Source organism: Miniopterus natalensis, chromosome 9, assembly GCF_054644295.1.
Source record: "Miniopterus natalensis isolate mMinNat1 chromosome 9, mMinNat1.hap1, whole genome shotgun sequence".
NCBI classification, from domain to species: Eukaryota; Metazoa; Chordata; class Mammalia; order Chiroptera; family Miniopteridae; genus Miniopterus; species Miniopterus natalensis.
The window spans coordinates 15,390,510-15,416,354 of record NC_142089.1 but is presented as its reverse complement, the minus strand read 5'-3'; the positions used below and the strand labels follow the sequence as shown (position 1 = coordinate 15,416,354).

The 25,845-nt window shown below is 43.3% G+C and overlaps 1 protein-coding gene, 1 non-coding gene and 1 pseudogene across 3 annotated transcripts; all 3 read right to left on the bottom strand.

The window, feature by feature from the left end:
- Nucleotides 1–5,908: 5,908 nt before the first annotated feature.
- On the bottom strand, nt 5,909–6,898 carry LOC148092359 (ribosome production factor 2 homolog; annotated as a pseudogene).
- A 1,120-nt stretch (nt 6,899–8,018) lies between these two features.
- PPP1R8 (protein phosphatase 1 regulatory subunit 8) lies at nt 8,019–25,747 on the bottom strand. 2 transcript variants are annotated; one of them, XM_016216823.2, is made up of 7 exons: nt 25,676–25,747; nt 23,781–23,841; nt 19,540–19,693; nt 18,036–18,256; nt 16,344–16,488; nt 11,831–11,895; nt 8,019–9,465 (listed from the first exon to the last, which is right to left on the bottom strand). In XM_016216823.2, exons 1-7 carry the CDS (start codon nt 25,729–25,731, stop codon nt 9,112–9,114), a joined length of 1,056 nt encoding a protein of 351 aa, XP_016072309.1. In that variant the 5' UTR covers nt 25,732–25,747; the 3' UTR covers nt 8,019–9,111. The 2 variants fall into 2 exon arrangements, with proteins under 2 accessions (XP_016072309.1, XP_016072301.2); XM_016216815.2 differs by lacking the exon at nt 25,676–25,747 and adding an exon at nt 24,380–24,477.
- LOC148092358 (small Cajal body-specific RNA 1) lies at nt 21,730–21,895 on the bottom strand. Its single transcript, XR_015715107.1, has one exon.
- Nucleotides 25,748–25,845: the final 98 nt, after the last annotated feature.

Below are 25,845 nucleotides of genomic sequence, written 5' to 3'. Positions count from 1 at the left end.
ATTATTAGCCAGCATGGGGGGGTAGCATTAATTTCTTAGGTTTGCCCTAGCAAATTACCACAAACTTGGTGGCTCCTAATAACAGAAATCACAGTTCTGGAGGCTGGAAGTTTGATATCAAGGTGTTGGCCGGTTGGTTCTGAGGGAGAGCCTGTACCTTGCTTCTCGCCAGCTTACGGTGGCTGCTGGCAATCCTTGGCTTGTCGGCACATCACTCCAATCTCTGCCTCTATCTTCACGTGTCTTCCCCTCTGTGTCTGTGTTTTCTCCTTTTCTGTCCCTTTTAATGACATTCATAATTGGATTTAGGGGCCCACTCTAATCCGAGATGATCTCATCTCAAGATTTTTACTTTAACCTCTGCAAAGACTCCTATTCCAAATAAGGTCACATTCTGAGGTTCTAGGTAGACATATCTTTTGGGACCCACTACAGGGATGGTTGGCCCTTTCTGTGGTTTTGACAAAGTTCACATGCTGTCTTGAGTTCAGAAATGCTAACAAGCGGTCCTGTCTGTCTTGATCCATTACAGTCACAGAGTGACCTTGTCTGATGTGGATGTTCTGTGAAACTGTTCAGCAGGAACACCGAGCCTCAGCCTGGAGGCAGGGCCTGCTTTTCTCTTTCTCACTTGAAGGCAGTGGGGGAAGGAGCCACGCTGACATCTGGGGGAAGAAGTCCAGCCACAGGGACAGGGTGGGAGTATGCCTTGAGGGTCAGAGGACCAACCAGGCTTGGGGTGGCTGCAGGAGAATGAGGGGAGACAGGCAAGGGGGTGGTGCACAGCGGAAACACTGCTCTTACTCTGGAGAAAATGAGGGGCCTCTGGAGTGTTCTGATCAGAGCAGTGACTAGGACTGGCCGGCGTCCCTAGAGGTACAGCTTTAATGGAGTGTTGGTCAGCTGGGGTGGGTTCAAGAGTGAGTGGAGGAGAGGCACTGGAGACAGCAAGTGGAGCAGAGAGAAGGCAGAGAAGCTGAGGCTGCTGGTGGGAAAGTGGAATCAAGAAGTTTGTGGGACATTTGTAATACTTGCAACAATAAAGATAAAAAAGAGAGCGAAGGTTTGTTTTTTGTTTGTTTGTTTTTTAACCAGAGATAGAGACAGAAGGAGTAGGAAACAGAGAGAAAAATCAGAAAGGGACCAAAATCTCTCACAGACCGGGGCACAGGCTAGGCAGCACCCCGAGTGAGGAGCTCCCCGCGCTGTGCACAGTCCAGACCAGCCGCAGCGCGTTGCAGCCCCTGCTTTATCACTTGCCAGCTCAGCTGTGCGACCTCCGTCGGGCTACTCTCGGAGCTTCGAGCTCCCCAGCTGTAAGCCGGGGCCCCCGCTGCCAGCTCCTGTCGGGGCGTCGGGAGAACCGGGATAACGCACGGAAAGTGCCTGCGGGTGCCGGGAGAGGGAGCCACGCTCTTTTCTGTCTTCTCTCGCCCCGCCCCCTCCGCATGGTCATACCGTTACCATAGCAACTCCAACGACGGGGCAGGGCCCCCCTCCCCCCGGTGGCTGACTCTGGAACTGCACCTTTGCCCCTGTTCGAGGTAGACAGTCCAAATCCAATTCCTTAGCAGAACAGGCAATAATTTTATTCCCCAGCAACAGATGCCATCCAAAGTCAGTAGGTGAGCACTCCAGAACATTGCCACCACCCCCATCATATACTGGGTGCCTTAATTCACCCCACCCCCCTTTAGTCGGTCCTGCAGCTGCGCCTGCTCGGAGTGCCCTCCCCTCCACCACTTAGAAACACGGAGGTCACCCCTCTGAAGCTTTAGATGACCCTCTCGCCTTAACCACCCTTCCCTCCTAAAGACCGAGCTACTGGAACTTTCTCTTCTGTATTCTCTTAACATTTGTATTTACCTCTAGGTTTGCTAAACTGTATGAGAGCCCTGGAACACCTGTCTCACCTGGAACACCTTACTCACGCCCTGCCAGAGGGATTTTATATCATCTGAATCTGACCATTCACAGCCCCCACCCGAAAATATCCCCAAGGAAGTCTCCTCACTGCAGGTGAGGGTGTGTGTGTATGATGTATGTATCTCCAGATTATCCAATATTTCTACATGAGCATGTCTTTTTGTGTGTCTTTTTTAAAGTAAAGAAAAAAAATCCTTCAGTGGCTTCCTCGTATTTTCAAATTCCCCAGCAAAGTTTACAGGGTGGGATCTGGCCTCTGCCTGTCTGATTCCTCCCTCCTCCCACCCACCAGCCACCCCCACACCTTCTCCCATGTCTCTCATTCTGGTCCCTCGGCCTGGAGAACCTTGGCCCACACTCCTCCTTAGCAAATCTCTACTTGTCCTTCAAAGCTTGGCTCAACTGTCATCTCCCTAGAAGCCTCCCTGACCCCCAGGGTCATGCTCATCTGCTGCCCGCCCCCTTCCCGCTTTCACCAAAGCTCTCAGCATCGATGGCATTGTAAGTGTGCATGTCCCCTCTAAAAGACAGGACTCTTGCAGGCAGGGCTGGTGCACGTTCATTATCCAACTCCTACGTGTCAGACCGGGTTTAGTTGAGAGAAGTGAGTCCCCACCGCCATGGTTTGCTCACAAGCAAAATGAAGGATCCAGACAGGATCTCGTAAATCCCTCAGACTCTAAAATTTCAATTTGCAGATAATAGCATATTTTAGGCAACTGTCACCAAATAGCAGATCTTGAGCCAGGACCACCTGGAGAATGGGCTGGTTCCTGTCAACAGGTGTCATTCTCCTGGGGATTCACCCCCCTACCCTGGGCAGGGGAACATGGGTTGTTCTCTCCCTACTTAGCACATGGCCCATTAGTGGGCATAGGACTTTAAGGAAACCCATGGTCACTTCTCACCCAAGGTAGACTGTGTCCTAGGATGGGGAGAAGCTATGTCTCTTAGCAGTATCATGCTCACCTGAGTGATAATCACTTGTCAATCCTTGTAGTGAATGGGAGGGGCTTATCTATTTATAGTCAGTGTCTAGAGTTGCATTAAGGGCAGAAGACAACTGAGCCTCCTCCTGCAATGCTCATCTTTTTTTTTTTTTTTTTTACTTTTAAAATTTATCTTTATTGTTGAGAGTATTACAGGTATCCCATTTTCCTCCCAATTGATCCCCTCCACTTCGCTCCCACCCCCTTCCAAGGCCTTCACCCTGTTATTAACTGTGTCCATGGGTTATGCATATAACTTCTTTGGTTAATCTCTTCCCACCCTCCACCCCCCTTCCCTCTTTCCTCTGAAATATGATCGTCTGTTGCATGTGTCAATGTCTCTGGATCTATTTAGTTCATCAGATTCTTTTGTTCATTAGCTTCTTCTTAAAGAAGACCCTTCAACATTTCCTGTAGTGCTGGTCTGGTGGTGATGAACTCCTTTAGCTTTTCCTTGTCTGAGAAGCTCTTTATCTGACCTTCAGTTCTAAATGATAGCTTTGCTGGGTAATCTTGGTTGTAGTTCCATGTTTTTTATCACTTTGAATATTTCTTGCCACTCCCTTCTGGCCTGCAAGGTTTCTGTTAAGAAATCAGCTGACAGTTGTATGGGTGCTCCCTTGTAGGTAACTAACTGCTTTTCTCTTGCTGCTTTTAAGATTCTCTCTTTGTCTTTAATCTTTGGCATTTTAATTATGATGTGTCTTGCTGTGGGCCTCTTTGGGTTCCTCTTCTTTGGGACCCTCTGTGCTTCCTAGACTTGTAAATTGATTTCTTTCCCCAGGTAGGGGAAGTTTTCTGTAATTATTTTTTCAAATAGGATTTCAATTCCTTGGTCTCTTTCTGCCTCTTCTGGCACCCTAATAATATGAATGTTGGGCCTCTTGAAGTTGTCCCAGACGCTCCTTATACTATTTTCATATCTCTGGATTCTTTTTTCTTTTTGCTCTTCTGGTTGGGTGTTTTTTGTTTCCTCATGTTCCAAATTGCTGATTTGATTCTCAGCGTCCTCTAGTCTACTGTTGATTCCATGTAAATTATTCTTCATTTCAGTTCCTGTAACCTTCATTTCAAATTGGTACTTTATTATGTTATCGATTTTCTCAGTTATTTCCCTAACAGTCTGCTTAAACATCCTTATAACCAAAATTCTGAACTCTATCTATTAGCTTGCTTGGATCTATTTCATTTAGTTCCTCTTCTAGAGATTTCTTCTGTTCTTTCCTTTGTGACATGTTTCTTTGCCTCCACATTTTGGCTGCTCCCAGGTGTTTGTTTCTATGTATTAGGTAGAGCTGCTATGTCTCCTGGAATTTGTAGAGTGGCTTTGTGTAGTAGGTGTCCTGTAGGGCCCAGTGGCTCAGCCTCCCCAGTCACCTGAGCTGGGCCTTCTAGGTGCTCCCCTGTGTGGACTCTGTGCACTGTCCTGTTGTAGTTGAGCCTTGGCTGCTGTTGGCGCCCCTGGGAGAAACTGACCCCCAGGCCAGTCAGCTGTGAGGACCAGCTGCAACTACAGCCAAAGAGCTGCTGTGCTGGAGACACCCCTATGGAGCAGGATTTACTTCAGTGGAGCTTTGGTGTTCACCAAGTGGGCCCCTTGAGTGTCACTTGTGGATGTGGTAGGGCTGTAATCCAGCGTGGTCGAGTCTGAGCACCAGGTGCACTGTCTCTGAGGCCTCCTGGGAGGTGCCAGTGCCTTGCTCAGGGCCACCCAGCATGAGCTACACAGCAAACCGTAGCTGGCTGCTACTTGTGCTGGGCTTTGCGTTGTCCAGGAGAGGCCAAGCTATGAGCCAATGCAGGCTGCCGCTAGTGCCAGGCCTGGGGCACTTGTCAAGTTGTATGGGGCATGCTGTTGCTTGTTTGATTTTAGGAAAGTCCTAAGCATGAGGCTGGAGAGGCCGCTTGCACAGAAAAGCCCCTGGAAGTGGCCTGAATGAGCTCCAGGTGGGGAGGGGCAGGGCCTCCGGGAATCATGGGGTGGGGCCAAAGGTGTGAGTCAGGTGCTGGCGACTCAAGTATGGCGCCTGCCTGCCGGCTGTGTGCGGGGAGGACTCGCCAAAAGAGCAATGGCCTCCGCCAGCTCTTCTGCCTGAGAGGAAGCCACCCTCCACCTCTCGCCCGGATTTCAGGCAGGTTAGTTCCTCCCCATGTGTCCCAGGTCTTTTCAAGCTGCTGCCCAGCGCTGGGCTCCGAGGGAGCGTTCGAGTGAGTCTGTGCCGGGCCCTTTAAGAGGAGCTGCTGGGGCTCCCGCAGCCTCCGCAACCCTCAGAGACAGTCCCCGCTGGTTTCACAGCCTGAAGTTGTGGGACATCTGTTCCCGGCCTGGAGCCCTGGGCTGGGGGCCTGCTGTGGGGCAGGGACCCCCTCCCTCCTCCGGGAAACCTCTGCTGCTGAGATTCCCTTCCGGGTTTCAACCGCGGCACCGGGGGTGGGCCCGCGGCCATGTCTCCGCGATTCAGCCCCAATCCACCCGCGTCTGCGCCCCTCCTCCCGGTCTCGGTGCTTCTTCAGTTCCCTGGTTGCGGGGCTTCTGTTCAGCCAGATCTCAGGAGCCTCTGAGTGATGGTGGTTCTGTATTTTAGTTGTGATTTTGATGTGGTTGCGGGAGGCGGCGGGTGCAGCTGTTACCTACGCCGCCATCTTGTTGATACTCTGCAACGCTTATCCTTGAAGTGCACTAGAACAGGATTGGAAGAAATCAGAAATATGGCACCAGGCAAGCCAGGTGTACACATACATGCCTCATTACATCACATAACTACCAAATTCAGGCACTCTTGCTTCCACTAAAGTCAACTGGGCCCTTGCAGGAAAAGATATATCGCTTTGCAGGCTTGGATAGCCTGTTGAGCCTTCTTTTTTTTCTACTGTTCATAATACATATTTTAGGTAAATTATGTTATAAAAACATACAATCAAATCTTGTAAGAACTTTGAAATGACAGGTGCCTGATAATTCTCTTTATGTAAACAGACTATAATAAAACTAGTTATTGGCTAATTTCCATCAATTTTTTAAAAATTCTCTTTGATTTTTTCTCTTGGTCTTCTGTTTTCCTTTCTGCAGGTCACTTTTTCAGCCCCTTCATTTTCCTGGTTTGTAATTTGCTTAGGTCTTGCTTCTGCATATGAATCCTTCCATAAGTTGTACTAAAAGTATCATGGGAGACATTTTTCTTCTTCTTTGGCTTGAGGGCTTTTGGCATTTTCATGGATAACTTATAAATGTCACCTGAAGGCAGATGGGTCCTCCTCAGCACCAGATCTAATGAGGGTCCCATCTCTTCCAATTCTATCTGTGGTGTTCTGCAACCAGATTTCTTCAACAGCAGCCAATAAGAACACTTTTTAGCCTTTGGTAGTCTTCTTTTACATCAAAATCATTACCAGCAAATATTAACATGGGTTTTGTTCCCTCAGGGCATTTACTATTCACCTTAGAGAGAGAAACTTTTAGAGAGAGAAACTTTTCAATACCGAATTCAATCATATCCAGTACATGGTAATCGTACATACGGCCTATTACTAGGTTATCTGGCCACTTCTTATTATGGGAGCCAAACAAAGATAAAGAACAATCTGACTTCTTTGAAAAGAATTCCAATGATGTCTGATCCTCAAATGGTCTCGTAATATTTTTCCTGGGTTGCAGGCTCGATCCCTGGCCCTCTCACGGCGCATGCAGGAGGCAACCAGTCGATGTCTCTCTCACATCGATGTTTCTTTCTCTCTCCCTTCCACTCTTTTTTATACAGAATGCCATATGGTTTTTTCAGTGCATACACATCTCTAAGTACTTGTGTCACTGTTGAATTTGCATTTCCCCCTTTAATAAGCATAGCATTTTTAATATTTTCAGTTTCAGTTCTCTCTTCTCAAGGAATCTCTTGGCCCGTTTTGTTTTGGGCTTTACAACTCGATCCAAGGCGTTCATTGCTACTGCAATGCGAGCTGAATGAACACCGAGCCTTCTTTGAGACACCATTGCAAGTTTCACTCTGCAACTCAAATGCTGGAACCAAATAATGCAGGGCATGATCTTTCTCACCAGGGAAGTATTTATTTTACTATGTAAACTAAATCTAAATTCTTTAATATACCTTCCAGAAAGTTGTCATTTGGAAAAAAATTAACTTCAAAGCAAATGCCCAGCTATAAATCAATATAGTCCCAGCCTACTGAGCACAACAGTTTTCCACCTGTGGGCCACACACATCCTTCACTAACTCATCCTGGAGGCTGTGTAAACCTGTACTCTGGATTCAGACTAGTTTCAATCCTGACTTCACTACAGTGGGATCATGAGTAAGTTTCGTCTCTGAGCCTGTTTTGTCATCTGTAAAATGGGGATTAAAACAATATTCCTCTTAGGGTTATGTGAATTAAAAGACATGTTGTAAATGTAGATGTTCAATGTGTGTCTAATGGTAATCTGCCCTATAATGAGGAAAAGTACTCTCCTAAGGTGAGAACTTGTTTTTTATGGAAGTTGATGACATGAACTTCCTGTACACTTGTGATCTTATGGACCTCTGTTCTTATCAGGCTGCTCCTGCTTCAAGTCCACACTCTTGGCCCAAGGGATCTGGAACCTAGCTGTCATCTGCATCACAAAGCCACCCATACAATTCCCACCACACGTCAAGTGCATTTCCTGCAGTGGGGCTCCAATTTGCAAGATACATTCATTCAATCCAGCCTGGCTGAAATCCATTCTAAACTGTCCTCAACTTTAGCTTCCTTTAGCTTCCTTTAGCTTCCCGAGCTGCAGCTGTAACCAGAGGGCAGGTAAACAGGTTTAAACCATGCCTACTCCAGGACAAGTGCACCAAAGCACAGTCCCCTGTCAGGTCTGCAGTTCTGCCTCCTGATGGACAGCTGGCACCTCTTAACTGACTTGGCTCCATAAGGCTTCACTCTGGGGACCAGGGTCTCTAATTAGAATTTCCGAATTCATGAGGGGGGGTGTGTGTATTTTCATTTGTGGTAATAAAACAGGGACAGAGCACCAACTCCCAAGCCAGACAGCCGTCCCTTTGGCAACATTCCCTAATGTCAGTGGGAATTGGTGATGGTGACTGAATCATAACTGCACCCAAATGACAAAAGTTACGTTTAATTTACAATGTAATAAAGGTTACAAGTAAAAAGCTACACATAAAGCGTGAAAAGGCCTATTACACAAATGTACAAATCTCTGTACAAAGCTCTTATCAAGATAAGTTTCCTACCTTCGTCTCCTATGTCTGTTAGCCAGGTCTAGTCTTAGAGCTCCGGATAACAAGAGCTCTCAAAGGGGGGAAAAGCCTTTGGACCAACATCTAAAAATGTCTTCTTAGAGACATTCGTTACTTGCAAAGTAAAATCTTTTCCTTTTTAACTGAATTGTTCTAACTGGTCAAATCCTTTAAAAACTGCCTTCATAACACAGTTGAAAAGAAAATTAAAGCCTTAGGGAGTAGAGGACAATATTCTGGAATCAAATGAGAAACTTCAGTAAGTACTCAGGTTTGACAAGAAAAACAAGTAAAGTTCAAACAAAGTAGTAAGTTTAAAACTATTAACCTGTGTCTGGTCACAGACCACAATCAAAATGTTCTCATTCCAACAGAAAGGACAAAAGAAAAGCCTAACTATTGGGCCTCAAAACCACTGACCCAGGAAACCATTTCTGAGTTTAAACTTTAGCTTAACTGAAGAATTCTAAACCTTCTTTTTGATCAACCTCAGATCCGTGGCAACCCTTTTGCTATGTGGGGCTTAAAGGGATAGTAAATATAAATTAGGTTGCTGGACCCACACAGCTGATGTGACTGTCACCTCCCCAGCTCTGAATTCAACCTGAGGGCCTGGAGTCTCTCCCCAAGGTACATGACTTAAATAAAAATGATCCTGGAAAGAGGGAAGAAAGAAAAAGGTGGTCATGGAAGGCCTGGGAGGCACCAGGGCATCTATTTAAAAGGATATACGAAACATTTCTCTATATTGGAAGTGTTCTGAAGAGTGGTCTTTTTAGGATATTTCAACCCCACCCCAGTTTTGATATTACATATTACATGGTTAGGACCCCAGGAGACATTCTGAAAGACGATACTGCACACATGGAAAATTTTTCTCCCTAGTTCATTAGCTTCCCCCATCACCCTTCCACCCAATGCCCACCCAATCCCACCCTGTTCCATGACCAAAAATATCAAATCAGTAAGGAAGGCGTGGGCTTCTTGCCCGGCCATGCTTCTTTTGCATATTTCTTCTTCTTGGGTTCATTGACAGGTTCAGGGATGTAGACTGCAGGGTTTGGTGCAGGATTCATGTTCACTGCTGATGGCACAACAGGAGTCAAGTCCACATCAGGGGCGAGGTTCGGGTATGGCATGGGCAAACCACCGATGAGTGCTGTCCCGTGGATGCCATGCGGCTGGGAGCCGGCTTCACTGTGTGTGGGGGGCAGGCCCCCATAGAGTCCTCCACTGAATGCAAAGTTCTGCATGCGCCTGCTCCCTGATTCTTCCAGGCCCAGGGAGCCAGGGCCCTCCACCCGCTTCTTCTGTGGTTTACAAAGAAGAGAAGAGACAGGTGAGGCACAAGAGTGGTGCTAACTAGCCTTTTCTATTCAAGCCCTAAAAAAATTGGGGAAGGTCCCTAAACCTCTGGCTTGTTTTTCCCCCCAGACAACCTATTTCACTGTCCTGATATCTCAGGGTTTGAAGAGATTTACAGTAGTTGTCTAATGTGATGGGTCCACACAAAGTACTCACCATCCCAAGTCACACTGAGAAAAATGAGGACAGTGTGGCCCGGCTGATGTGGCTTAGTGGTTGAGCATTGACCCATGAACCAAAAAGTCCCAGGTTCAATTCCCAGTCAGGGCACATGCCTGGGTTGTGGGCTCGATCCACATTAGGCAGTATACAGGAGGCAGCCAATCAATCTCTCTCTCATTGATGTTTCTGTGTCTCTATCCCTTTCCCTTCCTCTCTCTTTCAAATCAATAAAAGCATAATTGGAAAAAAAAAAAGAGGACAGTGTGTGAGCTTTTCATGAAGTAAAACTTATCCAGTTTAGATGACCATTCTTTATTCTTAGCTTGTCATACCCCTCCCTCTCTTATTCTGGTTTAAAATGCCCTTTTAGGTAACAGAGGTGATAATGGGTGGTGGTAGACATTTAAATATTGGGGCGGGGGGGGGGTAGGGATAAGAAGTTAGTATTTATCTTCATGTTGGGCACCCAACTATTAAACATTAATCTCAGAGCAAAACAAATCTGTAGTGAATCATAGAAGTTTACTGGTTGCCTGGGGCTCGCAGTGGGAGGGAACTGACAGCAGAGGGACTTAAAAGAACTTTCTGCGTGATGGAAATCTTCTATATGTTGAGTATGGTGGTGGTGACCCAGGTGTACACATTTGTCAAAACTCAAACTGTATACTTAGTACGTGTACATTTTATTGTATGTAAATTAACCACAATAAAACTGACATAAAAGTAAAAATATCTGGCTTTGTACTTTAGAATATATTAGACTAGACTGACAACAGAATATTCCAAAAAGAGAGAAAAGAGCTTAAGAGGAAACGTGACATGAACACTATGGAGTTGCACAGAAAAATATCACCTTGTTTTGTTTGTTTTTTTTAATCCTCACCTGAGAATATTTTTCCCATTGCTTTTCAGAAAGTGGAAGGGGGAGAGAGAGAGAAACATCGATGTGAGAGACACACTGACTGGTTGCCTCCTGCACATGCCCCAGCTGGGGTGGGGGATGGAGCCCACAACCAAGGTACGACGTGCCCTTGACTGGGAATCGTACCCGGGACCCTTCAGTCTGAGGGCCAACATTCTAACTAACCGCTGAGCCAAACTGGCCAGGGCTCACCTTGTACTTTTTCACATGAGACTAAAGAAAGTTCATGAAAGATCTCCCTCACTTCTCTACTCCTTTTAGATTAAACAAAGACTAACCAGGAATTTGACATACCAATCTAGTCTAATATATTCTAAAGACTTTTTAAAAATAAAACACTATCGCTCAGCCGGCGTGGCTCAGTGGTTGAGTGTCGACTTATGATCCAGGTGATCATGGTTCAATTTCCAACCAGGGCACATGCCTGGGTTGCCGGCTGGATCCCCAGTGGGGGGAGTGTAGAAGGCAGCTGATCAATGACTCTCTCATCATTGATGTTTCTCTCTCTCTCCCTCTCTCTGAAATCAATAAAGACATATTTAATAAATAAATGACATATTTAATAAATAAATAAAACATTATCATTGCGAGTGTATGAAAATATAATTGATTTTTGTGCACTGAAAACAAACAAAAAACTTTACAGCATCTTCCATTTACTTTTTGAATACCTGTACTTAAAGGACTATTTGTTCCTAGCTGTCAGGTAGTTCCTCCACAGGTAGAGCAATCAGAATATCTCTGTAACTTCCACCTCTTGGTTCTTCAATATAGCTGGTCTTTAAACCAAATCCAGGTCTAGGCTGGCTTTCCTATCTGCGGCACTCCCATGCACAGAGAATACAAGCACAGCAAAAACCAGAGGTGCCATGCAGAAATACAACAATGCCTCTTCCTTGCCTAATAGCTTACTCAGAAGGGAAAGGCTAAAGAAAGGTGGGCCTCTCTGCAGCCTGCTGGGAGGTAAATTTACAGACTCACATTGCACCATAATTTACATGCAGCAACAAGCTGGCTGGTCACCTGCAGTCTTTTTATGGCCTCCAGGAAACCCTAGACATAGATGGAGTAAAAGTATTTCCACAGGGTAAAAAAAAGGGAGAGGAGTAAAGAATGTGTTTTAAAATTAAGCACACATTTAATACTTACCTACACATAAAAGAGTGGATTTTTAAACCAGACTGTATGAAATGGCATTTCAAATACTGTTACAATGTGCTTCCTACCTTCACTGGAACCACTGCAGTTTGTACCATGTTCCGGAAGCGTCCAACTGAGGGATCCACATCCTCTGCAAAAAGACATGAGGGAAGGGTTTGTTTGGTATTCTACTGGGAGGATTAAGGGTATAAGGCTCACTGCAAACAAAGCAATCATAACAACTCATACTAAAACAATAAAATACAGCTAACACTTCGAGTGTTTCTATGTACTGGGCACTGTGTTAAATCCTCACAATAAACCTATGAGGGAAACACTACTACAATAAACTTTTAATAGACAAGAAAACAACTCAGGCTTAGAAAAGTAAAGTGATGGGCCCAATCACCCTATGAGAGAATGGAGGAGCCAGGTTAGTTCAAGCAGCCAGAAACAGGACTGGACCACTGTGCTATGCTGCCTTCCCCAAGTTCTTTCTCATTCCATATACTTCCCTCTTTTGAGGGGAAACAAAAGAGCAGATATTAGCAATCTTATATTAGTGATAAAACAATGGCATGTCAAGAGTTCACACAGCACCTACCTAGCTAATGCCTACTCATTAGCAAATAACAGAATTAGGATTCAGATCCAGGGCTTCCAACTTAACTTGGCCTTTTGACCTGAATAACTGTATACAATCAAGACTTTTACTAAAGGCTCTGAAGCCCCTGTCCAAGCAGAGTGAGAGAGCAGCTCCCTTTTCACAGTTTAAACACGTTATTATACCCTACAAAGCTTCTAGCTTCATTCACTCTGTAGGAACAAAGAGCTAAGACCAAGTACAGGGCATGTTTGCAGTCAATCCACTCAGTGCCTCATTTACTGGACATTAGGCATGGAAATAAAGAGCAAATACTGTCCCGCCTTTAAGGAGTTCACAGTTGTAAAGCCAGATAGGCTACAACACACTGGAGGTGCTTCAAGACAGGTGGAAAACAGTGTTCTGGAGCACAGAGAGAATGATTGGGCTGAGTCACCTAGGATGAACAGGAGTTTTCTCGATGAAGGCCAAGTGTGTACAAACAGGCAGGCCTACTGATTAGCATTACTAGAGAAAACTACTCCAAGTCCCCTTTATCTTAATGTAGTGATAGGAAAGGAATTGTTGCCCTAACAGGTGCTGAACATCTTATTTTAAATGCACTGAAGGAGCTTGATGTTAAAAAAACAAAAACACTCCTATGAATTCCTTTGGAAAATAAAGTTCCCTATTTAATTTGAACAGTTAACACCTGGTTGATTTAAGTCTGGCTTTTCACATGTTAAGATGCTTCTAAAGAACATACCCTGGCCCAGCCAGGGTGGCTCAGTGGTTGAGCACTGACCTATGATCCAGGAGATCTCAGTTTGATTTCTGGTGAGGGCACATGCCTGGGTTGCGGGCTAGATCCCCAGTGGGGGGAGTGCAGAAAGCAGCTGATCAAAGACTCATCATTGATGTTTCTATCTCTCTTTCTCCCTCTCCCTCCCCCTCTCCCTTACTCTCTGAAATCAATAAAGACATATTTTTAAAAAAATTATACACACACACAAACCCTGGTCCTGGCCAGTGTGGCTCAGTTGCTCAGTTGGTTAGGCATTATCCTGTGCACCCAAAGACCCAAAGATTGTCAGTTAGATATCCGGTCAAGGGCACATGCCTGGGTTGCGGTCTCAATCCCCAGCGCAAAAGGCAGCCGACTGGTGGTGTGTTCTCACCGCCCCCCTCGCTAAAAATCAATGAACTATTCTTAAAAAAAAAAAAAATTAATTAAAAAAAGAATATAGCCTGGTATATTCATTGAATAACCAATCTTTGTTCAATGAATGAATGAATAAATGGCTTCTATATGGAAGAAGAAAGAGGAAAAGAAGATAACCAGACTCAGGGAGGAGAAAAGGTCTCTAAAAAAGGCACCCTTATCTTCTCTCTGCCCCATAGGAGCCCTACTCCTTTAGCAAGGAAAACTGAATGAAGCACACAAGCAACTGGAGCCCGATAGGAGTGGCTATTGGGGGATGCACCCTATGCGTGCATGAGGCCTATAGAGGGGAGGGGCTAAGCCTCTCTGGGGGACCCTGTACCATGCTGGCTAAATGGTGGTCAGGCTCTCATCCTCTCCTCATTCTCTAGCCATTCTACTCCTAGAGGATACACTTGTTCCAGATCCCTGCTCCTGGAAGATCTACTAACAAATTCCTTACTGTGTCTACTTCTGGTACAGGAAAGGTTGCATGGGCAGAAGGCAAAAGTTGTGGCAGACGATGATGGGGATGATGGCTAACATTTATCAAGAGCTTACTGAATGCCAAGCAATGATCTGAAGTTTTTTTACATATGTTAATCATTTATTGTCTCCACCAATCCTGTGAGGCCAGTAGTCTTTCAAGTTACTTGGCCAAGGTCATACAACTACTAAGTGGAGAGGTGGATTTCAAACCCAGGCCCTCTGATTTCAGAGCCCATACCCTTAACCACTATGCTATACTCTGCCTGAATACAGCGCCTTAATAAAGCTCTGAGGCAATAATTTTCCAGAAAAAAAAAACAAAGCAGATCAGACGCTGAGTCCTGAGAGAGACTTAAATGATTGTCTAGTCCAGTAATTCCCAAGTTATTGGCTGTTCATCAGCAGAACAAAAGCTTGTTTAAAACTACAAATTTTTAGGCCCAACCTCTAGAAATTCTTACTCAATAGGTTCTGAAGCCCAGAAATAAGTTTCCTAGATTGATCATCCAGGCCCTGCCTAAACATTTCCCTCAGGCATGCACTAGTTTTAGGAGTAATCCATTCCACTTCATAAAGTAAACTAGTCACTAAAACAAATGCCCAATTCACAGGAATCCTTTTAATTCTTCTAAATATGATAAGGATTCATTGTTGCATTTTTTTTTAATCCTCACCCGAGGATATTTTTTCCATTGATTTCTAGAGAGTGGAAGGGAGGGAGGGGGGCGGAGAGAGAGAGATCAATTTCCTCCTACATATGCCCCCTCCCAGACTGGGGACAGGGAACCTGCAACCAAGGTACGTGCCCTTGACCAGGAATCAAACCTGTGATCCTGTAGTCCACGGGCCAGACACTCTAACCACTGAGCCAAACTGGTCAGGGCTTGTTGTTGCTTTTTATGCTGAGCCAAATACTTGCTACTCACTGGCTCTCGTTTTGTCCAGTGTTACCTTCTCAAGGTCAGCTCTGAAAATACCTGACGACAGTGACCATGCCTCCTCCAATCTGCTCTCCCCCATGCATGGTTCCCTACATTCCCAGCATTCAAGGGACTGTTTTTCATACCTATGAGTCTCCTCCTCCCTCAGACTACAGAACACATTTGATGGTTAAGGCCATGCTTGTATTTAGTTAACATATTTGGGTGAGTTTTGCTCACAGCCCAGACCAGTGGGGTTACTGTCCCCCATTCTTCTACTAAGGCAATCCCAAACTGCATTTGATTAGTTTTCACATTACCCTAATGACTGAGACTGCATTTTCAATGAACCAAAATCCCTTGATCTTTTTTTTCATGCTGGAGTAGATCTCCTCCACCTAAATAATTGATATTTTGAACCTAAATGCAGGACTTCAAAATTTTTCTCACTGCATTTTATTTTGGAAATTAAAAGCAACTTGTTAGTCTGGGATCCTTGTTTCTATCCATTGAGATTTATTTTCAAACAAGGTTTTTTTGAATCCCAATTCCATCTTCATTGTATGAACTATACCTCCCAGCTCTGTCATCTACCTACCAGAGTAAGATACAACGTGAGTCCAACAAGTAAGTGTTGAATGATGGAACAAATTGGTAAAGTTAGTGGCCTTCCCATAATCTGATGCTCTTATCCTGCTGAGATTTCCATACAAACTATCTATAAATTACTTACAGAGGCAAACCTTCAATGCAGTTAATAGTAGTAGCAGAAAGTTCTCCCATCTTAGTTACCAATCATATGCAGAACCCCATAAACACAATAATGTTCTGCTTTGAGGTAAAGGCAGAAAACACCTATGCTTAACTTAAACCTCCACTATGACATAGACATACTGAATCAGCAGAGATTTACAGCCTTGCTCTGTATACTGAATTATACAGGCCCTCTCTTTAGTTATTCCTTTCACACTGCAAATGGATAATGCCTGCATGATGAGGATACTCCACCAATGAACTGTAAAACTACCTCCCTTTAATATAGCACTTATCCTAAACCTTGGAAACTGACCTACAGCTTGTGTTCACGACTCTGAGATCACAGTTGTTGTTTTTTTAATCCTCACCCGAGGATATTTTGCCATTGCTTTTCAGAGAGTGGGAGAGAGAGAGAAGGAGGGAAGGAGGGAGGGAGGGAGGGAGGGAGGGAGGGAGGGAGGGAGGGAGGGAGGGAGGGATATATCAATGTGAGAGAGACATTGACTGGTTGCCTCCTGCACAGGTATTGAGCCTGCAACTGAGGTACGGCACTAGCCTGGAACTGAACCTGGGACCCTTCAGCCCAAGGGCTAATGCTCTGGCCAGAGACCACAGCTTTTTCATCAAAAGAAACTAGGAAGATACCTCACCTGGGTTGATGATCTCATCATCCTCACTGAAAGTCACCCGTGAGTTCTTCCTCTTCCTCTTTGGTCTCTGAATATCCAGATTCCCCTCCTCAATGGTGAGGGTGGAAATCCGCTTGTTGTGGGCAGTGTTGAACTCTGTCAGGTTCTAGGCCAGGGTTCACACAGGAAAGACGAGTCAGTACACAAAATTTGAAGGAGAATATATTACTAAATAAGGGGCAGAAAGGCATTAGGGACTAACCTTGACTTCCCCAAGAAGTCAAGATTCTCTTCTGTATTCAGAAAGAAATCATTACTGTCCCCAGGTTGCTAATATTTAGAAGTCACCTTTGACAGACTGTGAAACATCCTCTTTGACTAGTGGGGCAGTGATATTCAAAAGGTGAGGGCCTTGATCTGAGAACAGGTAATCTGTACAAACATCTTTGAGTTGAGGTTTTGAGGGTTTTTTTGAGAATTAAAGGAATGTGACTGGAAGGAACTCCAAGAATTGTTTTAAAGTAACAAAACAGAGATGAGAAAGGATGATTGACAGCTTTCTTCCCAGTACCTCTCTCTTTGAGAACTCATAAGGACACTGTCAGTGCATTTAATACTTGGCATTAATATTTTGTCACTCCCCATTCCCTGAATATGGCCCCATTTCTATTCATAACCATCTATCCATCTCAATGATTAACTTGGCCTCAACACTGCTGCCTGCCTCTTCCCAACCCTCTGGACTTATTCCAATCTGCACTGCAGTTTGAGATACTCAAAATGTCTTGAGAATAAAGACTCAGAGAGGACCTCACATACTACATTTAAAAGACAGGAAAGCATGGAAGAAACCTGGAAGAGAAATGGGCAAAAGTGACTGCTATCAAGGCCTCTGGCTCTGAGGCTACTTCTTCAGAACAAAATAACTTCTAAATTATAAGATTTCTGAGGTGCTTCTCTTTCTAAGGGCTGGGAAACTATCTTAGGGTATACTAGAATAGTAAGTGCACGTGGGTGGTTAAGGACACGCTTGCATATGGTCTACCTGAATAGACCAGTCACACCAGTGCAGTGACAGACATGTAAAGGATGACAGCCGCATAACAAACTACTGGGGTGAGCCTCTAGAAACTTTAGCACTTAAAATAAAAGATTGTAAAATTCATAGCCTTTGGGGCAGCCAGGCCCCTAAGAACAAAAGCTGTCTAGTTCTATTCAGAAGATTCCTGGGCTATTTGAATAGTATCAAGAAAGCAATGTAAATGAATGAAAGCTTCAGTCTTAAGGCAGTGCTGTCCAATCGAAATGATGAAAATGTCCTCTTTCTGTGATATTCAACTGGAAGTCACTAGCCACATGTGACTACTGGGTACTTGAAATGTGGTTAGTAGCTACTGCATTGGACACTGTAGCTCTAGAAAAATTTAACTTGGCTTCTAACATCCAGTGAAGGTGCATAAGACAGCCCGAGGGTCTATTGGCCAGAGACCCAGTCTCCTTGTTATGCCTGGTCATACATAACCAAATTCACACAACGCAGCTCTCCAAAGTGTGTCACAGTTGACCACCCTACACTAAGTGGGAAAGGCCCATTAGTGGGCTCAAGAAAATCTCCTGCTGCTAAGTCATTGGCATTTCAAGTTATACAGACAGCTACATACTGCAAAAACCAGAGTCCTAAGAGACAAAATAATGACAGAGATGTGGAATTACATCGAGTTCGGTTTCCTCCTCTGGAAGTCCCAGTAAGCCCTTGAGTTCATCATCCTCTCCACCCATCTTCTCATCTCCTTTCACAGCCGATGGCAATGTCTGAGGCTTCTCACGTAGAGTGTATGCCCTTGTGGATGCGCCAAATGAGACTGTGGAATCGATGGGAATTTGCTGAGGTTTGTGAGGTTCCAACCGAATGTGACCCAAGAAAGTGCCGTGTGCTGGGAATAAGCAAATCAAAAACATAAGAGAAAAAAACCAACTTGAGCTGTAGAAGGGAGAGCAGCTCCTCCCAGCATATTAGTTCTGCTTTTTCAAATGAAAATGACACTGGGTCCACTTTGCATCCCTTGTCATGGGTCACAATGAAAACTCCTTCACTGGGTCTTGAATCTCGTCAGTGGGATTCTTACACATCTTCAGACCTGCTGTTACCCCACATAACAAATACCACTGCTTGCTCTCTGCTACCAGACAGGCTTGGCTCCATTCTGGGTCCAGCAGGAATGGTTCCAAGCCAGCAATAACCATGCCACCCAAGGCAGGAGATAGGCATCACTGTGGTCTGACCTCTCCAGCCCCAAGTCTAAGGAACAGAGGCCCTGGTGGCAGTTATACGTGGGTTTTCCCCAGGACAAGAAAGGAGGATGGCTGAAAAGGTGCAATATCAATGCCAAAGCAAGTCAAAATCCTATTGCAGAGTCTGAATATTTTTCCATGTCTGCATTCTGCATGTTATAAAATGGAGAGAAAAGGTGAGATAAATTTGCAAGTAAGTACTTGTGAGACAAGGTTCTCCAAAACCATTATATAAGCAGACTGGGGTGGGGTCCATGTTGGAAAAGCAGGAAAGAAGAACATGGTCAGCCCAGGAAGCAAGATCCTTTACATTTTACACTGTATTTATACATGGGAAAAGTGAACAAACTTCAGGGCTCCATGAAGTTAAGTCTCAACTGCATTTCTGGGATTATCTTTGGCAAAATTGAAAATCTTATTAGTTGGAGTATGTTCATGAAATTAAAATTGATATTATAAGTAGTCGAAGCAGAATGTAGCAGGGATAAAGAACCCATTATAAAAAACTAAATTTTGTTCAAAACAAGTTGTTTTTTTAATGTCTTGCACCATTGCTCTATTATATTAATGGAGCTAATCACAGCTTCTGCTGCTTAAATTGGACCACAATTTATCATGGTCCTGTAAACACTTGGATACCCATAGTTCCTAGCTCCTGAGTGTTTTTTGTTGTTGCTGTTTTCTATATATATCTACCTCCTCCAGGATAGTCCTCCCCAAAACCCTACTTTCTCTCCAGTCATCACTTATTTCAGGAAAATAGGTGATATCACAGGAGTCAAGAAGGGCTGATTTAAAAACCAAATGTAAACTTCTTCCTTGATAAATAATAATAAAACACAATTTTGAAACTGAAGAACTTAAAGGGAACTTTCACATTGCCCAAAAGAAATGTGTAAGACAGGATGGGATGTGAGTTACTTACTACTATTGAGATCTATTAGGAAAACTCTCTTCAGATGCTTGTGGTAGACCAAGGCAGCGTGGACCCGAGAGCAAGACTGGTGGTCAATGGTAAAGTCACACAAATCAGGGTTTCTCCCAAATAAGTAATATTTCTTCTCATCAATAATCAGTTTCTAAATAAACATTAAATTAAATATTACTTAAATAGTTTCAACAGGGTTTAGCAAAAATTCTTGTATTCAAATAAGTAGAGGATTTTGAATAGATAAAATTCCTCAACAAGGTGAAAAAAGGTATTTCCTATTATTCTTCAAGATAAAGAGCTCAGAATAATATACGAACACTTTGAGGGATAAATGACAATTAATCTCCCCAAATACAGTGGTCAAATGTCTGGTGTTGATATGGATAGAACTTGTACTAATTCTAGTAGATAAAAGTGACCTGCAAGAGGGTTGTCTTCTGTCCATTGGAAATTTAAGATTTCAATGGATCTTAATTTTAGGTCAAGCAGGAAGTAAGACACAAAGCATGTCTATAAAGCAATGACTGCTTTTCAGAAAACATATACCCAAAGGAAGATTATCAATTGGTTAGGAAAGGAAGGGAGTATAAACACCTATCTATATTTTAACCATGCTGTCATAGCCTCAAATTACTTTTGGAATACTTTGAGCTGAATTTAGCTTTATGAAAAACTCACTACACTGTCCTTATTTTTCTTTTATCCTGGATCATTAAACCCTGACACAGCCTGGTTGTAGACTGGGCTGTCATAGATAAAGGACTCTAAATAAATTTTTGCTAACACTTCTTCCAGTTTCAAAAGTCTACAATTTGACTATTTTAAAGAATAACCCTTACTCAGACATATGTTTTTCCTTTAAACGAAAACCTTACAAGGTCTCATTAAGCTCTAGTTCCCATTTCACATGATACTCCTTCTAAAATCTCTGAGAGAAGACAGCACAAAGCTGAGCAGACAAGCACAGTCAAGTTAGTATGGTACCAGGCTAGCACTCAAGAGGCTTATATTTCATTCCTGGCTATGCTGCTGAACTCACAGTGGGTTACTATTCTCCCTTATGCTTTAGTGTTTCCCTTATAAAACCAGAAATATAACTCATGCACTGAAAACAGTAACAACTGTTGAATACTTATGTGTCACACACTGCACAATGAGTTTTATGCTGTTGTTTCACCCTCACAACTACTCTGTAAGGTGGGTAGGTACTATTATTCCTATTTTTATAAATGATAAAATTGAGGCATAAAGAAATTAATACATTCAAGTTCACACAGTTAGATATTTATAAGCTGAATTAGAATACAGACAGACAGAAACTGTCTGACTTCAGAGCCTAAGCTATTTTAAAACCATAATATATATTCATTCTACCTGCATCAAAAAATGCACCATATGGCAAGGAACATTTTAATGAGTGAACAAATACTATGGGTCACACTCTTAATTTTCCTTTAAACAATGTTACCCAGTTTCTTTCAAGCTTAGCCTTAAGGCTCAATTAGTTCAAGCTAGTATAGGTATGTGGGTCACCTCTGGGAAACCCTGTCCAGCAGTGCCCATCTGCTGCTGGTAAGGCTTGTTCCAGGCCCATACTACACTGCTAGGCAGCACCAAGATTGAACAGCCTGACAGTTCAATAAGACAATCATCCCTATGTCTGCTTAGACTCAAATTTTAAGACTTGGATTAAATATAAGACATTGCTTTAGAACTGAGAGAGCTCTGAAATTTTACCATCTTATTCTCTCTGGGTAATATCTGTGCAGGTTGAATCTCACTGCATTTCTCATTCAAATTTATATGCACACAGATTATGCCCTCAAAAACTTAAGTTTGCTAACCACAAGGCTCACTGGATGGTCTTGATGAAACAGTACATAAGACCACCAGCTCTTGGATTCTAATAAAACACTGACCAAATTTCTATGATTCTAAGGGGCCAAAAACATACCAGAAATCTAGGTATTTGGGGGGGGAGGCAAAATGGCCTCCAAATTAAATATATACATTCATTATTAAAAGCATCTCAATTATAGAAACATGAAAATAGTATGTCTTAGAATTAAGGAAATTTGTTAACTCCTGGGCAATGTGCTTCTTCTGTCCAAATAAATTAAAATAATGCATTGGTCTTTCAATAGTCACTAAAGCTACGGCTAGTTATGGCTAGCACCATTATCCAGTTGTGCCACTGAGTTATAACTCAGAGTGTGTCTTTACACACTGGGCTAAAAAGACTCATGGCTTTTGTTTTAATATTGCACTTCTTAAACCCAGCTATCACAACATATCACAAGCCTTTGACCCATGGCTAGGATATAGATAGCTTGGTTAGTATCGAGTGCTGCCTAAATCCTTAACAATAAGCACATCTTAGATCTATTCCTCAGAAACAGCACAGTGATGTCTAAAGACTGTAACTTGACAACTGTGGGCAACTCAGCACACCTAAGAGCAATGAAAGAGAGAACATTATCGGTTAATGAAAACCAGTAATCAGAAGAATGATCGACAACTTACAGCACTCTAAAAATATAAATTATTTCACAAAGAATATGATATCATCATTAACGTCAGGCCTCTTCTGTTTTTTCCTGTTGCAAACTGAAGATTTACTGAATTATGGTAACAAAATAGATTCCTGTGTCTTCAAAGCTTCATGCTATTTAGCAACAATATACTTTATATCTGTGGAACAATCTATAGTAAAAAAGGTTTTACAGACATTGTAGCAAAATTATTTCATTGAATTATCTTGGTGTTTTGTAACTTTTAAGATAGAAGAATTCTATAGAAATTATGTATTATAGAATTATACACTGAAATCTACATAATTTTATTAACCAATGTCACCCCCATAAATTCAAGTAATAAAATAAAAAATAAAAAGATAAAAGAACCCATGACAAAAGGGCTCTAAACTGACTGGATATGAGCATGATGAATTAATAAAAAAAAATTCATCACAACTCATGCCTTAATATTTTGTAAAATGCCAGGGTATCTCTACAACATCCTGAAGTGACAACAATATATTTACAGAACATCATTCAGGAGATCTCAGACAGCTATTCAACCATGGAATGATATTTTTACTATATACACCAAACAAAAACTACTGCACTCAAAAGTGGGACCTTGAACCTAATTTCTATCTGAGCAAGCAAACATAAAATTGGTCTAAGACATGGAGACACAGCTCAAGGTCACAGTGGGCTTAATCTCAATTTCTTGGTAAATAAATGATCCGATAAGAAATAAATAAATAAATAAATAAATAAATAAATAAATAAATAAATAAATAAATAAAATAAATCTTACACAACCTAATCAAAATTTATGTTCTCTTCAAGTTCTATGTGGTGTTCATTGCAGAGACTTGTACAAATCTGGAATTCTCGTAAACTTTTCCTTTATAGTACTGATTTCACGTAATTTTTTATGTTGTATCTTTCCCATCACATGATTTCTTTGAGGACTGGAACCATGTTTGTTTTGTCCACTGCTGTAGTCCCTATGTGGAGCACAATGACTGGAACACAGTAAGCACTAAATGTTTTGCATAAATGAATAAACTTATCACCATTCCAATCTCTTCTTTGAAGGGCTCAGGCCTGAATATCATAAAAGCAACTTAAAAGTTAAACTCGCCCAACCAGTGTGGCACAGTGGTTGAGCGTCCATCCATGAAACAGGAGATGGAGATTCTATTCCTGTTAGGGCAGAGCCCAGGTTGGGGGCTCGATCCCCAGCAGGGGTCGTGCTGAAGGCAGCAGATCAATGACTCATTATTGATGTTTCTATCTCTCTCCCTCTCCCTTCCTCTCTGAAATCAATAAAAACATATTTTAAAAAAAGTTTAACTCAATCTATATCATTCACTTTCTCCTTCAATTATTGCATATCTTGCACCTTCCACACAACTCCATGTACTCAGAGAGAGGGAATTCACCAAGTTAAAGGGCTTCTAGTCTGATTAGGGCCCACAGGCCCATGATTTATTAAAACCCTTAATTTAGAAGGTGAGAGAAGTCACAAAAAACTGAGTGTCTGGGGGAAGATAAGAGGTTTGAATGTGTTATGTCACCATGTACTTTTAATAGAAAAAAAAATCCAGGATGAACAAAAGTAGCATTGCTGGAAAACAAAGCACGGGAGAGGGGGTGGAAAAGTGAGTCACCTGCAAAAATTTTCAGTGTGGTGGGAAAAAGGGAAGACATGTATTTCCATACCTCAATTAGTTTGTCTCCTTTGACTACATCCAGATGTAATCCAGGTGGGGGTTTACCTGCCCTGAAAAATAAGAAGGAAAAAGCATTTTCAGGATGAGTTGTAAATGCCATTTACAATTATTATCCCATTCAACACTGTAGCTCTCCTACCAGCCTATAATTAGTTCATGTTCAAGCAGAAATGTCATCTACTTCACTGTTATTACAGCTCCTTTCTAAGTTTGACACTTACTTCCCCAGTGATTCAGTTGCTCTAAAACAGATTTTAATGGATCTGTATTTAGAACAGCACCAAAGAAACCTATATTCTAACACTGGATATCTACCTCAAAAAGAAAGCAGCATAGAGAGTGCAAGTACTATAGCTGGGGTAGTCTGATCACTTGAGTTTGAATCTAAGCTTTGCAACTACTGCTAACAACATGTAAAGGTTGAAAAAATCAGTTGGTGTTTTGAGCTGATGGAGATTAATCCCGTCACAGAATAAGCAGAGTTCTGAACTCTGAGACCAAATCAGAGGTACATAATTAGGGAGTTAGGGCAATCCAATATCATGTCCATGAAACCAGGTATCAATAAATACAAGATATGTTTCTTACCCTAGGACAGGTCTTTCTACAATGGCTTGTTCAAGGGAACTTTTCTCTATATTTCTATAACCACAGCATTCAAGAAGCATACACATGTCAAAGCATCTAACCCAGAGGCTGGTGCATAGAAGACTAAGGAAATGGTAGGTAATCTGTCTCTTCTAAGTTTACTGTCCTGGTCCAACTTCTGAAATCAATGCAGCAGGGAACCAAAATGGACACAAAATTTGTAGACTGAAGCAACCGGGTGTTACAAAACGCAAAGAGACCCAGAAAACAGCCACACATTCACTTGCTTCCTGTGTTTGCTCCTTTGAAGTTTGAGAGAAAGAACAATCTTGCCAGAGTCCCTATATTTGCATACCAAAAAAAAAAATGCATACAAAAAATGTACCTGTCCATCTAACTTGAAAAGCAACATGGTCATCTCACAGTCTTGCCCCAACTCCTACATGGCATTTGCTGAAAGGACCATGCATTGAACAAAAGCCCATTTTATCCAGGAAACAGGGAAAGCAATGTTACATCCAAAATATGCTTTCTGAATTCCTACTATGTGCCTGGTTAAAAGATGCATCAGGCTCCTTGCCCTTGAGAATCTCAACATAACGGGAGGCAGAGAAGAGTAACATAAACAATACACTGTGGTAAGTTACAGCAGGAATAGCTCTGAGATGGGTCTTCTTGCAAGGCAATTCACAATTAATCATCTTGTACTCTACTCAGACTAAATTAAGTCATTCCATTATTGCCAAGAACTTGAGAAAGGATGAAGGGGGGGTCCTTCCAACAATTACTGATGCCCACTTGCGCCCCACTTCGCGCTGGTTGCTGAGAATGCAAGGGTAGTCAGAGCCGTCCCTGCCCTCAGGGAGCTCCCAGTCTGCGAGAAACAAGTACCGGATCAGGGACGCAGCACAACAGACACCCGGCTCTGAGGTGGAGCTAGAGCCGGGAAGCTGGCTCGTGCGCGTTCGGGACAGAGAGCAGGGGGGCAGATACGATGCGCCACTAGAGCTCTAGGCATTCAGTCAGGAGTTGAGGTAAGTTCAGGGCTACGGCCCCGAAGAGCCCAGGCAACCAGCTCATTGCTGGAGGGGCAGCGTAAACGAGCGCCTCACAGCCCCCAACTCTGGGTTTCCTCAGTGCATGGGCCCGGGCTCCCGGTTCCTCCACACGCCGCCCGGCCTGACGAACTGTTCTCCCTCAGTCAGTCCGAACATGTCTGAACCGTTCGGTCCACTGCGAGAAATGAGCCGCCCAGCCAGCCCAGGCCACTCCAGCCCTGCTCGCCTCGCCACTCACCAAGTCGGGCAGTCGAACAGCGGGAGGCTGGAGCCGGAATTCGTGGCTGCCGCCATCTTGCGTCTCCCCCTCCCATTTGGCGGGCCCGAAGCACGCCGGGAAACTGGAAGACTCAGAGGGGAGAAGCGGCATCCCAGTAGCCTGTGCGTAAGCAAGCACGCGCGCACGCG

Excerpts from the sequence above, each read along its gene's own strand:
- PPP1R8 (XM_016216815.2), bottom strand. The coding sequence starts at position 24,465 with ATGTGTATGCTTCTTGAATGCTGTGGTTATAGAAATATAGAGAAAAGT. Across the intron at positions 23,842-24,379 it reads GTAGAAAGACCTGTCCTAGG|GGCAGGTAAACCCCCACCTG; the intron begins GTAAGAAACATA and ends CTTATTTTTCAG. Across the intron at positions 9,466-11,830 it reads CTGCAGTGGTTCCAGTGAAG|AAGAAGCGGGTGGAGGGCCC; the intron begins GTAGGAAGCACA and ends TGTAAACCACAG.